Consider the following 15,354-nt stretch of genomic DNA (forward strand, 5'->3'; position numbering starts at 1 on the left):
ACGTCTTCAGAAATAGATTTTGATGTGGTTGAGAGAAGAACAAAATAATCTGAGCTGAATGGAGCAGATTTATCATTACTCCATTTGGAAGGGCAATGACACTGTAAAGACTGGTGTCTGATAGTGTTTCATCATTACTTTGGAATCTGATGAGTCACAGTGTTTAATGACAGTGACAGACGTAGAGGCTCGGTTACAAATTTGTTGATTTATCCGCAACTTGTCAATAGCTGTCTGTAAAAGCGAGATAAAGCCTACAGCAGCTGGAGAAAACTGACAGAACGGAGAGCTGTGCTTGATTTTGGCAAATTTCTCTTCAAACACATCCGGACATAATGGCCTGTATCGCGGTCCCTTCTGAGCGTATTGATTTGGAACTAACCTTTGGTGTGAAATATGAAAGAAGCCAAATACTCTTTATGAATGTCCGCTGTAATTGGAATGAGCAGATGTTGCAATATTGTTCCACTGTGTTCAATAACAGACTTCTATTTTTCTCCTCTATCCCTTCATTTTCCTCCACTGGCCCATCCTTCTTCCTCCCTGCTGTCCTTTCCTGCCTCCCTCACTTTCCCCCCTTCCCCGCCATTTTTCTCACCTCCAGACTCTGTGCTCTGTGCTGTGGCTGTGCTGAGTGACTAAGTGGAGCCCTACAAGCCATGGAGGAGATGGACAGTAAACCCTACCAGCCATTGTCTAAGGGGCGCCATGAGATGGAGATGTCCTACACCAGCTCGTCTGACGAGAGCGAGGACGGCCGCGCCCACCACCGCTCCTACACTTCCCGCGAAACCCTGCCCGACTACACGCATGAGCTACGCCTCACCCTCGGATCACACCGGGAAAGACAGAGCAACTACAGCCAACCCCAGCCAGGTACCACGCTCAGGGCAGGCTTAGACTGGATGTGTTTACCTGAAAATATAAATCTACAGTTGCACCAATACTGCACAAATGGATACTGGCACACATATGGTAGACACACACACACACACATGCACGCACAAAGACGCACACTCTGAGGTCTTTAAAAGGACCTTGGTGAATTACCTATTACAGTCCACAATAAGCCAGAAGGACAGTCGGAGGCAGCCAATTACCTCTTCTCCACGGAGGTGATATTTCTCTCCCACAGCTAAACTAGGTCAACCCCAAACCTCTCTGGCCTCACCTGGGGTGTAACACCGCCCTTCATTACACACACACTCACAGCTACAGACACATGCGGACATAGGCACACATACAGACGCACGCTGACACGTACACACCGAAAAATTCTTCCCTGCCGATGACAGGAGGAGAAATGGGCCAGTGCGTACTGTGATGGATGGGCTTTATGCAGGCCATGTGTGGTGTTAAGAGAGAAGCCGCACCTCATCAGGACTGCGCCGCTGTGCAGGGTTCATAGTGATCAATAGATACTCTCTTTGCTACCCCAACCTCCTGCTACTCTGCAAGACCTACCCACCATGATAACAAGAAACATTAGCCATTCACAACAGTTACAACTCCTGACAAGAAAGCTGCTCCGGGGATTTTGTAGTTTGAATGCCACCTTCTATGGATTTTGTCGTATTGTTCGCCATGCAGCGACTTGTCGAGGGCCATTAGTCATCATCAAGTCTTCCACAGCATTGTGGTGTCAAAGAGCACTTGGCTTTTTCAACAGTTACGGCCTTTCTGTTTCCATAACAAACAACATCCCCTGCCATCAGTGTCATATGGTAAGGTGCAAAAGTTGCCCCAAAGCAGCCTTTGAAATGTCAACGGCAGCCGGTTCTACAAAGCACATCTGTTCATCTTTGGGCAACAGAGTTATATATAGTATACCCTACCTAAGTAACCAACTGTTAAGGGGGGACATTGCCTCCAGTGACGTTTTTAATGGATTACGGTGTTCCTGACAAAGATCAGCCAATTTGTTTCTCCTCTAATTCCCCGCCCATGTTCTTCATATTTTCCTTCATCTTTAAACCGTCACATCTTGCCCTCTCCTCCCTTCCTTTCCTTCCTTCTCTTCTTCCAGCTGTTAATTTACCCAAATGTTACACATGCTCTCCGTCCATTGAATAGATATACGGATAGATCCACAGCTGCACGATCAATCTTCAGCACGTTAGACAGCTAACCACAATCATTTTTTTTGTGCCTGTTAATTAACTCAAATCAATCCATTCACACTCCTATTTCCTTTACAAAAACAGGAAAGAAAACAGCAACAGAAAGTTGCAGTATATACATGTTTAAATTATTTAGAACTCTTACATACATGTGGGTTAACACAAGGGCATAGCTTTGGTTCCAGATTTACGGGGGGACACAATAAAGTAAGACAAAAATGCAACTATGTGAATGTGATTTATATCAATCAAGGCAAAAACACCTTATGATGAAATAGATTATCATGCGTTCCACAATAACAGTAGTCCAACCATTACAGGTAGTATTTTACCTGTAAAACATGCAGAGGAAATTGAAGTATATTTTAAACCCAGACTAAAAATAAAAAGTTCTTCCTCTCAGGCTACGTATGGCCCCAACTACTTTGACCAATCACAGGGTAGGGCAGCCTAAACGTTGCATGAGAGACACAACTCGACACTAATGTTGTTCATAAAGCTTATTGCTAAGAGTGCACGATAATAATAATAATAATAATAATAATAATAATAATAATAATAAGGGCAAAAATTAGCTGCTGGACCTCCATTAGCCTGGCCCCATTCGCTCCATTTTTCTATGTAGGAACACTACAACAACATTTGAGAACACATTCGTTAAATATTCAACACAAATCTGACAGTTGTCAGTTGATATTGTGTGAAAATTAAATTAGCACAAACCATTTGACACACAGTTTTGGGGCCTCTAAGTTTAGGTCGCCCACCTAGATGTGTTTGTTTTCCATTACATCCAGGACTGCAGAGCAGTGAAATTATGACCCACACGGTTTTGGCAGCTATTCTGATTTTTGCTTACAACATTGAGTGAAAGAAGTGTTAAATATATACATAGTACATTTTTCTCTGAAGTGAGCTGTGAGCAGCTGACTGTAATGGCAGGAAAACGGAAGTGATTCAAAAAATGATTTGCCCTCTAATCACCTACTACAATCTTTTCTTGTATTAAATATTTGTTTCAAAATGAAATGGTTCAACAGTTTTTCAGTTTACAGTCTATCCATGTTTCTTGTTAGGGGGAAATAGCCTATTTGCTCCTGAATTGCCCTCTTGCAGCCAATTTGAACTAAACAGTAGTGTGTAGTGGTGACCAATCTTGTGCCGGTTTAATTCCAGCAGAACAGTGTGTGAGCCACAGTTGGTCTTGACCTCATCAAACAGCCACAGCAGGACACATCGCTGGTCAATGGAGTGGTCAACAGGACTGTGGCTCTTATTGAAACACTGTGCTTCATGTTCAAAGGAGCCGACCTAACACACATATTAACTGCACTGAGTGAGAAGAGGACAAAGTCTTTCTTCCCTGAATTTTTTTGTTTGTTTGTTTGTTTATTGTTTGCACACATTCATATAAAAAAAAAATATAACAATACAACATAAATCGCAACATATCTCTTTCACATAGAAAGAGAAAAAAAGTGTGTGCTGGAGAGGTCAGAAACCAGTGGGGGGGCTTATAGCGAAACCTCACCAGGTCACTAGAACCTAATTTACAGGAAATATAAATAAAATTAAAAACAAAGGACGTGAAATAAAGTCCATCCATCTTCGTCCGCTTATCCAGTTTCGGGTCGCGGGGGTAGCAGCTCCAGCAGGGGACCCCAAACTTCCCTTTCCCGAGCCACATTAACCAGCTCCGACTGGGGGATCCCAAGGCGTTCCCAGGCCAGGTTAGAGATATAATCCCTCCACCTAGTCCTGGGTCTTCCCCGAGGCCTCCTCCCAGCTGGACGTGCCTGGAACACCTCCCTAGGGAGGCGCCCAGGGGGCATCCTTACCAGATGCCCGAACCACCTCAACTGGCTCCTTTCGACGCGAAGGAGCAGCGGCTCTACTCCGAGCTCCTCACGGATGACTGAGCTTCTCACCCCTTCTCTAAGGGAGACACCAGCCACCCTCCTGAGGAAACCCATTTCGGCCGCTTGTACCCTGGATCTCGTTCTTTCGGTCATGACCCAACCTTCATGACCATAGGTGAGGGTAGGAACGAAAACTGACCGGTAGATCGAGACCCGCTGCGCCGATTCTCCGACCAATCTCCCGCTCCATTGTTCCCTCACTCACGAACAAGACTCCAAGGTACTTGAACTCCTTCACTTGGGGTAAAGACTCATTCCCTACCTGGAGAAGGCACTCCATCGGTTTCCTGCTGAGAACCATGGCCTCCGATTTAGAGGTGCTGATCCTCATCCCAGCCGCTTCACACTCGGCTGCGAACCGATCCAGTGAGTGCTGAAGGTCACAGGCCGATGATGCCATTCGGACCACATCATCTGCAAAAAGCAGCGATGAGATCCCCAGCCCACCGAACTGCAACCCCTCTCCACCCCGACTACGCCTCGATATCCTGTCCATAAATACTACAAACAGGATTGGTGACAAAGCGCAGCCCTGGCGGAGGCCAACTCTCACCTGAAACGAGTCCGACTTACTGCCGAGAACCCGGACACAGCTCTCGCTTTGGTTGTACAGAGATTGGATGGCCCTGAGAAGGGACCCCCTCACCCCATACTCCCGCAGCACCTCCCACAGTATCTCCCGGGGGACCCGGTCATAGGCCTTCTCCAGATCCACAAAGCACATGTAGACCGGTTGGGCATGCTCCCTCCAGGATCCTTGCGAGAGTAAAGATCTGGTCCGTTGTTCCACGACCAGGACGGAATCCGCATTGTTCCTCTTCAACCTGAGGTTCGACTATCGACCGAACCCTCCTTTCCAGCACCTTGGAGAAGACTTTACCAGGGAGGCTGAGAAGTGTGATACCCCTATAATTGGCACACACCCTCTGGTCCCCCTTTTTGAAAAGGGGAACCACCACCCCGGTCTGCCACTCCTTAGGCACCGTCCCAGACTTCCACGCAATGTTGAAGAGGCGTGTCAACCAAGACAACCCCTCCACACCCAGAGCTTTAAGCATTTCTGGATGGATCTCATCAATCCCTGGGGCTTTGCCACTGTGGAGTTGTTTAACTACCTCAGCAACTTCCACCAGGGAAATTGACGACAATCCCCCATCATCCTCCAGCTCTGCCTCTACCATAGAGGGTGTATTAGTCGGATTTAGGAGTTCCTCAAAGTGCCCCTTCCACCGCCCTATTACCTCCTCAGTTGAGGTCAACAGCGTCCCATCCTTACTGTACACAGCTTGGATGGTTCCCCGCTTCCCCCTCCTGAGGTGGCGAACGGTTTTCCAGAAGCACCTTGGTGCCGACCGAAAGTCCTTCTCCATGTCTTCTCCGAACTTCTCCCACACCCGCTGCTTTGCCTCTTTCACGGCAGAGGCTGCAGCCCTTCGGGCCCTTCGGTACCTTGCCACTGCCTCCGGAGTCCTCTGGGATAACATATCCCGGAAAGACTCCTTCTTCAGTCGGACGGCTTCCCTGACCACCGGTGTCCACCACGGTGTTCGTGGGTTACCGCCCCTTGAGGCACCTAAGACCCTAAGACCACAGCTCCTCGCCGCAGCTTCAGCAATGGAAACTTTGAACATTGTCCACTCGGGTTCAATGCCCCCAGCCTCCACAGGGAAGCACGAAAAGCTCCACCGGAGGTGTGAGTAGAAAGTCTGTCGGACAGGGGCCTCCTCCAGACGTTCCCAATTTACCCGCACTACCTGTTTGGGCTTACCAGGTCTGTCCAGAGTCTTCCCCCACCCTCTGACCCAACTCACCACCAGATGGTGATCGGTTGACAGCTCTGCCCCTCTCTTCACCCGAGTGTCCAAAACATACGGCCTCAGATCAGATGAAACGATTATAAAATCGATCATTGACCTTTGGCCTAGGGTGCTCTGGTACCAAGTACACTTATGAGCATCCCTATGTTCGAACATGGTGTTCGTTATAGACAATCCATGACTAGCACAGAAGTCCAACAACAAACAACCACTCTGGTTTAGATCAGGGAGGCCGTTCCTCCCAATCACGCCTCTCCATGTGTCTCCATCATTGCCCACGTGCGCGTTGAAGTCCCCCAGCAGAACTATGGAGTCCCCCACTGGAGCCCCATATAGGACTCCACTCAAGGTCTCCAAGAAGGCCGAATACTCCGAACTCTTGTTTGGTGCATATGCACAAACAACAGTCAGAGTTTTCCCCCCCACAACCCGCAGGCGTAGGGAGGCGACCCTCTCGTCCACCGGGGTAAACTCCAACGTAGCGGCGCTCAGCCGGGGGCTTGTGAGTATCCCCACACCCACCCGGCGCCTCACACCCTGGGCAACTCCGGAGAAGAAAAGAGTCCAACCCCTATCCAGGAGTATGGTTCCAGAACCGAGACTGTGCGTAGAGGTAAGCCCCACCAGATCTAACCGGTAGCGCTCCACCTCCCGCACCAGTTCCGGCTCCTTCCCCCATAGAGAGGTGACATTCCACGTCCCCAGAGCCAGCGTCTGCTGCCCGGGTCTGGTCCGTCGAGGCCCCTGACCTTCACTGCCACCCATGTGGCAGCGCACCCGACCCCAGTGGTTCCTCCCACAGGTGGTGGGCCCATGGGATGGAGAGATGGATGCCACGTAGCTTTTTCGGGCTGTGCCCGGCCGGGCTCCGTGGCAAACCCGGCCACCAGACGCTCGCTGACGAGCCCTCCATCTGGGCCTGGCTCCGGGCAGGGTCACTCCATCTCTTCCTGAAATAAAGTCAATATGGCGAAATTTGAATAAGAAAAATAATTACAGGCTTCAACTCAATTTGGTAAAAATGAAACTCAACTTTTAGTGGAGTAAATATGGTACCAAGCTGCAGTAGTATCGTTATAGATTTCAATTTATGCCTTGTTTTTTTATTTTTTTTATTCCATCAGTTCCATCACTTCCACTTTCTAAACAGAAAGCTGAGATGGTGAGGAAGAAAATATACTCAACTGCCTCTGCAGGGGAAAAAAAGGTGGAGCTCAATTGAATTGAATTGAATTGAATTGAAGTGTAACCAGAGGACTAACACAGTATATCTGATGTTCTGAGATAACAGGTTGATGCTCAGGATTGGAGGGCATTCTAATACCTGAAAGCACATGAGGCTCAATTTTTCCCTCAGTCTGAGTCAATATTAATAAGGTTTGATCTTTATCTGATCTCTTCACCCTACCAAGGAGAATATAGATGAGATCAGTGCTCTGTTTGAGCAGCAGTTCAATACATCTCGAGCCTGATAACACACACATCAGGAAGCCTGAACAGGATATAGCTTCACTGCAAATGGTTAAGAAAAATCGAGGGTGGCATTTTGATTTGGACTTCTGCTGCGAAGCTTGTAATAAATGCTTGCTCAAATAACAGCCTGTCTCTTGACATAATTTGGGAGGTGTTTGGTGTGTGGCTTCTAAATTCCTGCCTCTGACAAACACCTGGTCAGCTTAGTTGCTGAAGCAAATAAAAACACATAGCCGGTGTTAGAGGCTTTACAGCTCTACGTCCTATGATGATCTCAATCTGCGTGTCTCTCCTCCTTCTTTTAGATTTAGACTTTTGCAAGGCTGGGCAGATGAGGAGCCCAGAGTACCACATCCACCAACAGCAGCAGCAGCAGCAGCATCAGGAGGAGGAAGAGGAAGCGCTGTGCTCTGGACCGGCCACTCACACCCACAGCCGCTACTCCCTGGGCGTGGGCTCGGACGTGGACACTGAGCCCGAAGTGGACCCCTCTCCTGCTCACGGCCTGCAGCACATGTGGATGCGCGGCCTGAAGTCCGAGCAGAGCTCTTGCCTCACGAGCCGTGCCAACTCGGCCCTGTCTCTCACTGACACTGAGCATGACAGGAAGTCCGAGCCTGAAAATGGTGAGTAAAATATTTATATCTTCTCAGTCCACTTTGTCCATCACTATGCAAAACTCCCAGGGGAGATTTAAGCTAAGCAGATTATGCAGTTCCCCTTCTGATGATTAATTTATGTGCATGTAAGTAACATGCAGCATGTGCCGAGGTCAGGCTACTTGTGTGTGACTGTATTTCAGTTGCATCCTTACAGTCTCATATTATTAAGAGAAGACATTTTTTTATTATGTAACACAACAAAAAACAACATATAACATAATAACTCTTCAAAGTTTAAATTACAGCCTCAGGCAATTACGTGATTGATACTCTCAGTTTTTGAAATAATGCTAATGCTTAAGTTCTTCTCTCTTTGAAAGCTCTTTGATGTGGCTAAATACAGAAAATGTGAAAATGTAAATTGATTATTTAGTCTCTGAAGTGAGCTCGTATTGGAGGTGAACCTGGGGTTGACTGGGGATGAAGCCCGAGGAAAGTCCGGTGACGAACATCAACATAAAGGATTGAATATCCATTGGAAGCTGAGGCAGATGTTGGTTTAAGACTGGGAGGAAAATGAATAGTAGGGGTCGGGCATCTACAGTACCTGACTGGCTTCTGACAACCGCCTCTGTGGGAAGACTAGCCTGGAAGGAAGGAGAAGTTGAGAGGCGGAGGTGAAGACATGGGGCCAAAAAGAGGAGAGCCTGGGATGGTGCCAGCTATCTGTCTTGCACTGCTGGGCTTGGCTTGGCTCCCCGCAGATGGAGAGTTAGAGGTACACACAAACAAAGACAGAGCTCTCCAACTCATCCCCAAGGGCACTGTCTGTTTATTTGCCGCAAAAAAGGTGGAACGTATTCAGTGGCTGAGAAAAGGAAGGGTGAAAGAGAAAGACAGAGAGGGGAAGAATAAGAGACAGGGAGAGCGAAATATGCAAATGAGAGAATAGAAATGGTAATGTAATGGTATAATTAGAATGAGAATAAAAGGGAATGAGTGGTTGAGGGTAAAACAGGTGAAGGAGAAGCTGGTTTCGAGTGAGAGTTAGACAAAGATGGTGCGAGAGGTAGAGGACTGAGAGAGGGGAGGAGAAGGATCAGCGAGCCAGAGGGGATCAGAGAGTTTAGGATGTGCTTGTGTATGTTTGGGATGCACCCAGGGGTGCTGTTTAATGGCAGCCGGATTGGAGATGGAGTCAAAATCACAACATGGAAGAGAAGAGAGTGAGAGAGTGGGAGTGCTTGCAGCATTACACAGTAATCAATTTGTGATGGCTGTGTGCATATGGACCAAAGTTATTACCATTTGAGATGAGGGACTCCATCTTTACCCAGGGTCAAAATGAATGCTGCAAAAGGGGGAGGCAGATGGGCATGCGGCAGAGGAAACAGAAGCAAATGAGGAGGGATGAAGTCAAAGAAGTGAGAGGAGAGGATTTAAATGTTCAAAGCATTTGGCTTTACTGCTACAATGCACCAGGAAAGCTGGTTTATGTGTGGAATTCATATGTCACAGTAGGAGCTGTACAGTATGTCCTGTGGCTCTCCAAACCTTGACACAATTACTCTCATGAACATGTTCTTCCTTTGGCTCCTCTCCTGTGTTTTCTATTGCATTGGTAGCTTTACTTGGCAACCTTTTTTTCCCCTCTCCACCACCAACAGCCCATTTATACTCATCCTCTCCCTGTCCATCTCCCACCGACACGTGGCCAGGTGTGCCCATGCGTGGCATCCTCTAATAGGAAATGCATTATGGATGTCACATTTCTCTCCATCAGCACAGCAAAGTCTCACACGGCCCTCTGTTCCCAGTGATAATGAAAGTTAGAGCCACTCGCGAAAAGATGTCGGCGGAAAGGGGCTGAAATCAAAAAGCTAACGTCCCTGCCAAAATGAAAGTGCATTTTAAGTCGGGGCGACCTTGCACTCCCTTTGTCTTCAGAGCTCGCCCCCTCCCAAACCCATTAACGATGTAAGCTTCAAACTGACAGGAATCCTTTTGTTCCTGGTCTGATTGAAGCTGACAAGTCAATTTAGTCAGTGTGTGTGTTTGTGGGTGGTGTGTGTTTGTGTGGATTTGAGTGTGAGAAAAATAGCGAGCGGGAGAGACAGATTAAGAAAGAGTAAAGGACTAAGAGATTCAGTTTGTGTGTGAAGCCACGTTTGCACAGATGGCTGTCTCTATTCTCTTTCATGTGTGTGTGTGTGTGTGTGTGTGTGTGTGTGTGAGTGTGTGTGTGATGGGTTTGTTGGGAGGGGGGGGGGGGCTGGGGGGTGCATGTCCAACTGTGACACCTCCCTTGAGGAAGGCTGTAGGCGTTCTCGAGCACCAGTCAGACCTGCTGACAAACTCAGGAAAACATCAACACCCCAAATTGACGACAGTACACTGTTAGAACAAAGGAGATTGGCAGTAGAAAGACAAAGTGTAGTTCAGCTAGAGTTTACGGCTGCCAGGCATACGCACACACATACACGATGTGGCCAGAAATATGGACAATCATATGGATCATATTTACAAACTGTTGCCCCAAAGCTGAAAGCACAACTTTTAGTTTATGTTTTAGCATTAAGATCTGATTGGGAGCTCAGGGACAAACAGTACTTTGGCCGGCTGTGGCTCATGAGGTACAGCGGGTCATCTTTAATCAATAGGTTGGCGGTTCGATCACCGCATGTTGAAGTATCCTTGAGCAAGAAACTGATCCCCAAGTTGGTCCCGTTGTGTTGAGCAGCCAGCGCCTTGCATGGCAGCTCCGCCTCCATCGGTGTATGAATGTGTGTGTGAATGGGTGAATGAGAGGCAAAATTGTAAAGTGCTATATAAATGCAGTCCATTTACCATTTAGTGTGTATATAAGTGGAGACACACACAAATGCTGCTACTGTTGCAATGCTAAATACTGAAGGAATAGTTCTACATTTTTGAAAATATTCTTGGCGAGAGTTAGATGAGAAAATCGATAGGCTACCACTCTCATGTCTGTCTGTAATGTATGGAGAGCTCGGAGGTGATTAGCATATTAGCATAACGAATGGAGGAAGGGAGACATTAGCTAACCTCACTAGCTAGTTGTATCTTGTTTGTTTAATCTGTACACAGACGTGAAATGTAAAGATGACAATTTATGGTTCTAGAGGAAGTTGCGTGGTATAATTATCTCTTTAGGAACAGCAGTTTATCCATCCGCCCAGCACCTCTGTGTAGCATCCCCTGTAGTTGTCTGGCAACCTCGCTGTGACAACAAGATTTCAAGAAGTCACTGTGGCAATTTTTTTTTACAGCACCGTTTCTGTTCAAATTCAACAAAATGTTTGGTGCAAATTAGCAAGCTTCAGAGGTGTTGGTAGCCATATTTTTGAACTATGGAGAGAGAGCCCAGTTCTTAATGCTAAGCTAGGCTAATTATCTCCTTGCTTTCGCTACATATTTAACGTACATACATGAGAGTGGAATTGATTAACTCTCACAAAGAAAGCAAATACGTGTACTGCAATTCTCTAAATGTCAAACTATTCCTATATTCAAATTCTTTATTTGCAATGACAATGATTGAAGTGCAAAATGGAAATAAATGCTGAGAGAAAGGGAAGAGGAGGGCTGATGAGAGAGACAGAGAGAGAGAGAGAGAGAGAGAGAGAGAGAGAGAGAGAGAGAGAGAGAGAGAGAGAGAGAGAGAGAGAGAAAGACAGAGAGAGAGACAGAGAGAGAGAGAGAGAGAGAGAGAGAGAGAGAGAGAGAGAGACAGAGAGAGAGAGAGAGATTTGGCGTCATTGCTGCAGTGTGGAATGATTTTTTAAAAGCTACATAGCTTTATTATCTGGGTTACAACACTGTCCTAATAATGAGATGCTAATGAATTGGCCGCTTTTTCATGAGTTTAATCAGTTGCAGATTTACTCAAGGCTTTTGTCTCTCTTTTTAGTTTATCTTTTTTTTCCCTCCACTTTTGGGACTGACACATTGGCATAGCAGACAGCCTCCTGGTTTTTACATGACTGCACTTTTCATACATCGTCCTCCGAGCTGAAATGGTTTGAAGGCAACTGCAAACAACCGTCCAATGAAAGGCTCTATCACTCATTATGGTAGATAACTTTCTGTGCTAAAAGGCAAATATCTCTGTAATTACCGTGGCCTGAGTAAGCACTTGATTCTGATTGGCCGCAGGACGTCCATTATTTTGTTTTAAAAACTTGACAACTTCCTTATAACTGTCTGATCCCAGTGCTAAATGAATACACTAGAAAGGTTTGAGTGTTCCATTTCCGCCATATACAGTACACTGCAGATAATGGTTTGAAGAAAATTGGTTTTCAAATTGCCTCAAACATTTATAGTTCCTGAATTAGCAATCAAGCTTTTTGAAAGTGGTTTTGTATGGGTGTAATCCCTCTGCATCAAGACAGGTTAGCCCACATCTGTTGATCTGACCGGGCAGTGACACTGTATAATTACTATAGGTACAAACAAACATGCAAACAAAGCAGGACACAATGACATAAATCAGCATTAAACATTACAAATATGAATGAATGCACTAGTATTCAGTTTTAATTTGGTGTTATCTTGATTCTCTTTTCAGCAGGCTGATAGTAGATGAATATTTCAAAGCAGGATGTTGCAAAATAAATATTAAAACCCTACAATGTGATCCAACACCAATGGAGACAAAGTTAATTTGAACAGAAATGCAAGTCCCTTCCTTGTTAATTGTCATCAGACATGAATGTATTTACACTTGACAGCTTGTGCCTCTTGAATTCAATTTGAGCTCACTCATTTCTCAAATAATTTTCTTTTGAATATTAATTCCTTTGTTCCTGTGTTAGATATGAATTTTTCAACAGTGGAACTGTCCAGGATGTATGCAATCTTGCCAACAATTTGCTAGTTAAATCTTAAAATCTGCTGTTTTTTTTACTGTAAATTGAAAAGATTTGGGATTTGGACTGTTGGTTGGACAAAACAAGTAATGTGAAGACATAAAGAAAAATCCTCTGGGAAATTCTGATATACATTTGCTAATTTTTTATGACAGTATAAAGACAAATGTACAAAGCACTTGAGAGGATAACATCCCCATTCACAAATCCTCATTTGTTCGAATTTTTGAAATGTTTTCAGTGCAATGTTTTCCAACTGCTTTTGCACAAAATGTAGTAACGCTCACCTAAAGAAATGGGCCTGAGGGCTTTTTTCACATCTTTCCTCAGTAATTTCCAATGAATGAAGGATATGCAAAACAAATATTTTCTGCCTTGAATGAGTGTGAATGTTACTCTGTAAAAGAGTACAGATGCCTGCCAGGTCTTACCAACACTAGATGAGGCATATTGCCCCAAAATAGATTGCTGCTATTAGACCTTCAAATGAAGTCATTTAGAATATTTTTTTTCACAATGTAGCTGTTGTCCTTGCCTTGAAATAAGACAAGCATGAATGTTACCTTAAACATAAATGTTACATGGGGGCCTGGAGACCGCACAATGTCATAGAGGACCCTCGTATCTTTTATAAACACGGTCCATTATTTTTATAATGATGTACCAAAGTTTTGCAGTCAAGTTTGGCCAAGCTGTGTTCAAGTAAGTGTTGCAAAAGGTTAGCAAGGGCGTGAAGACAAAGGGTGGGAGAGTGGAGTGAAAAACTGACCTTACGGTTTAATGAGCAAGCATACGGCACAAAGAAAGACAAAGGGAGGGCAGAGAGTAGATAGGAAGACAGAGAGGCTCGCTGGCAAGTAAAGACATTGCACCGGATATTAGAGAGCCATCATCAGAAAATCCTGGCGAGGTTTAGCTTTTATACTGATTTTAATTTAAGCGAGCAGTCATTTGATATGTGTTAGAGCTACATTTGGAATACTATTTAGATAAACTGATGGAATCTGGTGAAATAGCAACAGGTGTTTCACAGAATCAGATTTCAGGTGGGAATCAGAATTTCAGGATCTCTCTACTTTATGATGCAATTCTGACATGTATTAGGCAATCTGGACTTTTAATTAGATAGTGAGGGAATTACAAATGTTTAATGTAAGCTCCCTTATCCAAAAGTGTCAGATAAGAGCATTTAAACAACGTGAATCAAATGGGTTTTATGTGTTTTTCCTCCTTCTGATGTTGGAAGACACAAATCTCCTTTTGGCAGCTTTTCCTCAGCGGAATCAGGAATCTACAATACCCTCAGAGATGGAGACATCTGCAGATGTGCCTATACAACCACATATATGGACATGCACAGACGCAGAGCTGCATTCTTGTATTTCCTCTAACCTTTCCTTTTTGTGTGTGCATGCAAGCAGAGGTCTAAGTGGCAACACCAGGCAAAAACAGCCATGTACTCTAACTTCCCTCTTGCCTTCCCAAAGCCCAAGGGGTTTTGCAGGAATGGATTTGTCTATTAGCTCGTAAAGAACATTGCTCAGTGCCATATCGATCATCTGAGCTGTAACATTTAGGGTCTTTAAGTTGTAGAGTTGATCTAGTGGTACACAGACTCCCCTGGCTATTTTACCAGAGTGAGAGATGATCAACTTAACCCTGGTGCCATGCTTGGCCAGAGGAAACGCTATAAACACATCCGCTGGAGCCAGAAACCAATTTTATTGAACCGCCTGTTGAGCTATCCAGGAGAGGCTGAAGAGCTACCATGAATCCACCAGGTGCCGTATTGTAGCAAGAGAGCAGTGTGTGTGTTTTTGGTCCTATCTTTAATAGCAGTCTCATCACATAGTTAGCCATGCAGGCTTCTGCTCATGACAAGCTGTCAGAATGTTGGACCCCACCCTGTTGTTCTAATGATGGACCTTTACAGCTCACTGGTCCAAAATAAGACCTACTGGACCATACTGCTGGTTGATGGGGAGTTACACGTGTGTGTGTGTGTGTGTGTGTGTGTGTGTGTGTGTGTGTGTGAGAGAGAGAGAGAGAGAGAGAGAGAGAGAGAGAGAGTATTATAATAATTGTATGTTCTGTCTCTCTGAATGCTTACACCCCTCCTCAATCCTCATCTAGCTGCCATGGCAACAGTCATCAAATCAGAACATCAACCGTGGCTTTCATCTTGCGTTGTCCACCGGCTGCCTACAGGCTGTCTGTATACATAAACTGTGTGATAGAAACATCACAGAGTCCAGCCGCTACTTGCTATTTTAATAAGCGGCCATATCCCGCACAACTCCCCGATCACCTACACAGCAGCGGAGGTGAGAGGCGAGCTGATTTTTTTTTTTATAAACAGTCGAATAAGCTGGTTTAAAACAGTTTTTAGCTCCCAGCACTGTTGCAGTATTAAAATAAGAGGAGAGCATGGTGAGTGGCACATGAATAAGCTCACAGCAGAAAGGAACAATAGCCCTGAGAGTGTACCGAGAGATTAGTGCAAATCAGAGTGTTCTGCACTGGGGGAGAGA

General features: G+C 45.4%; 1 protein-coding gene across 1 annotated transcript in view; it reads left to right on the forward strand.

The window, feature by feature from the left end:
* Positions 1-15,354, forward strand: part of tenm1 (teneurin transmembrane protein 1) — a 189,658-nt gene that overhangs the window by 12,676 nt on the left and 161,628 nt on the right. Inside the window, exons 2-3 of the mRNA XM_031280063.2 lie at positions 605-876; positions 7,635-7,955. Of these exons, the coding sequence (XP_031135923.1) occupies positions 660-876; positions 7,635-7,955 (538 nt within the window). The 5' untranslated portion in view covers positions 605-659. The remainder of the gene's footprint in view (positions 1-604; positions 877-7,634; positions 7,956-15,354) is intronic.

This window comes from Sander lucioperca, chromosome 1 (genome assembly GCF_008315115.2).
Source record: "Sander lucioperca isolate FBNREF2018 chromosome 1, SLUC_FBN_1.2, whole genome shotgun sequence".
Lineage (NCBI taxonomy): Eukaryota > Metazoa > Chordata > Actinopteri > Perciformes > Percidae > Sander > Sander lucioperca.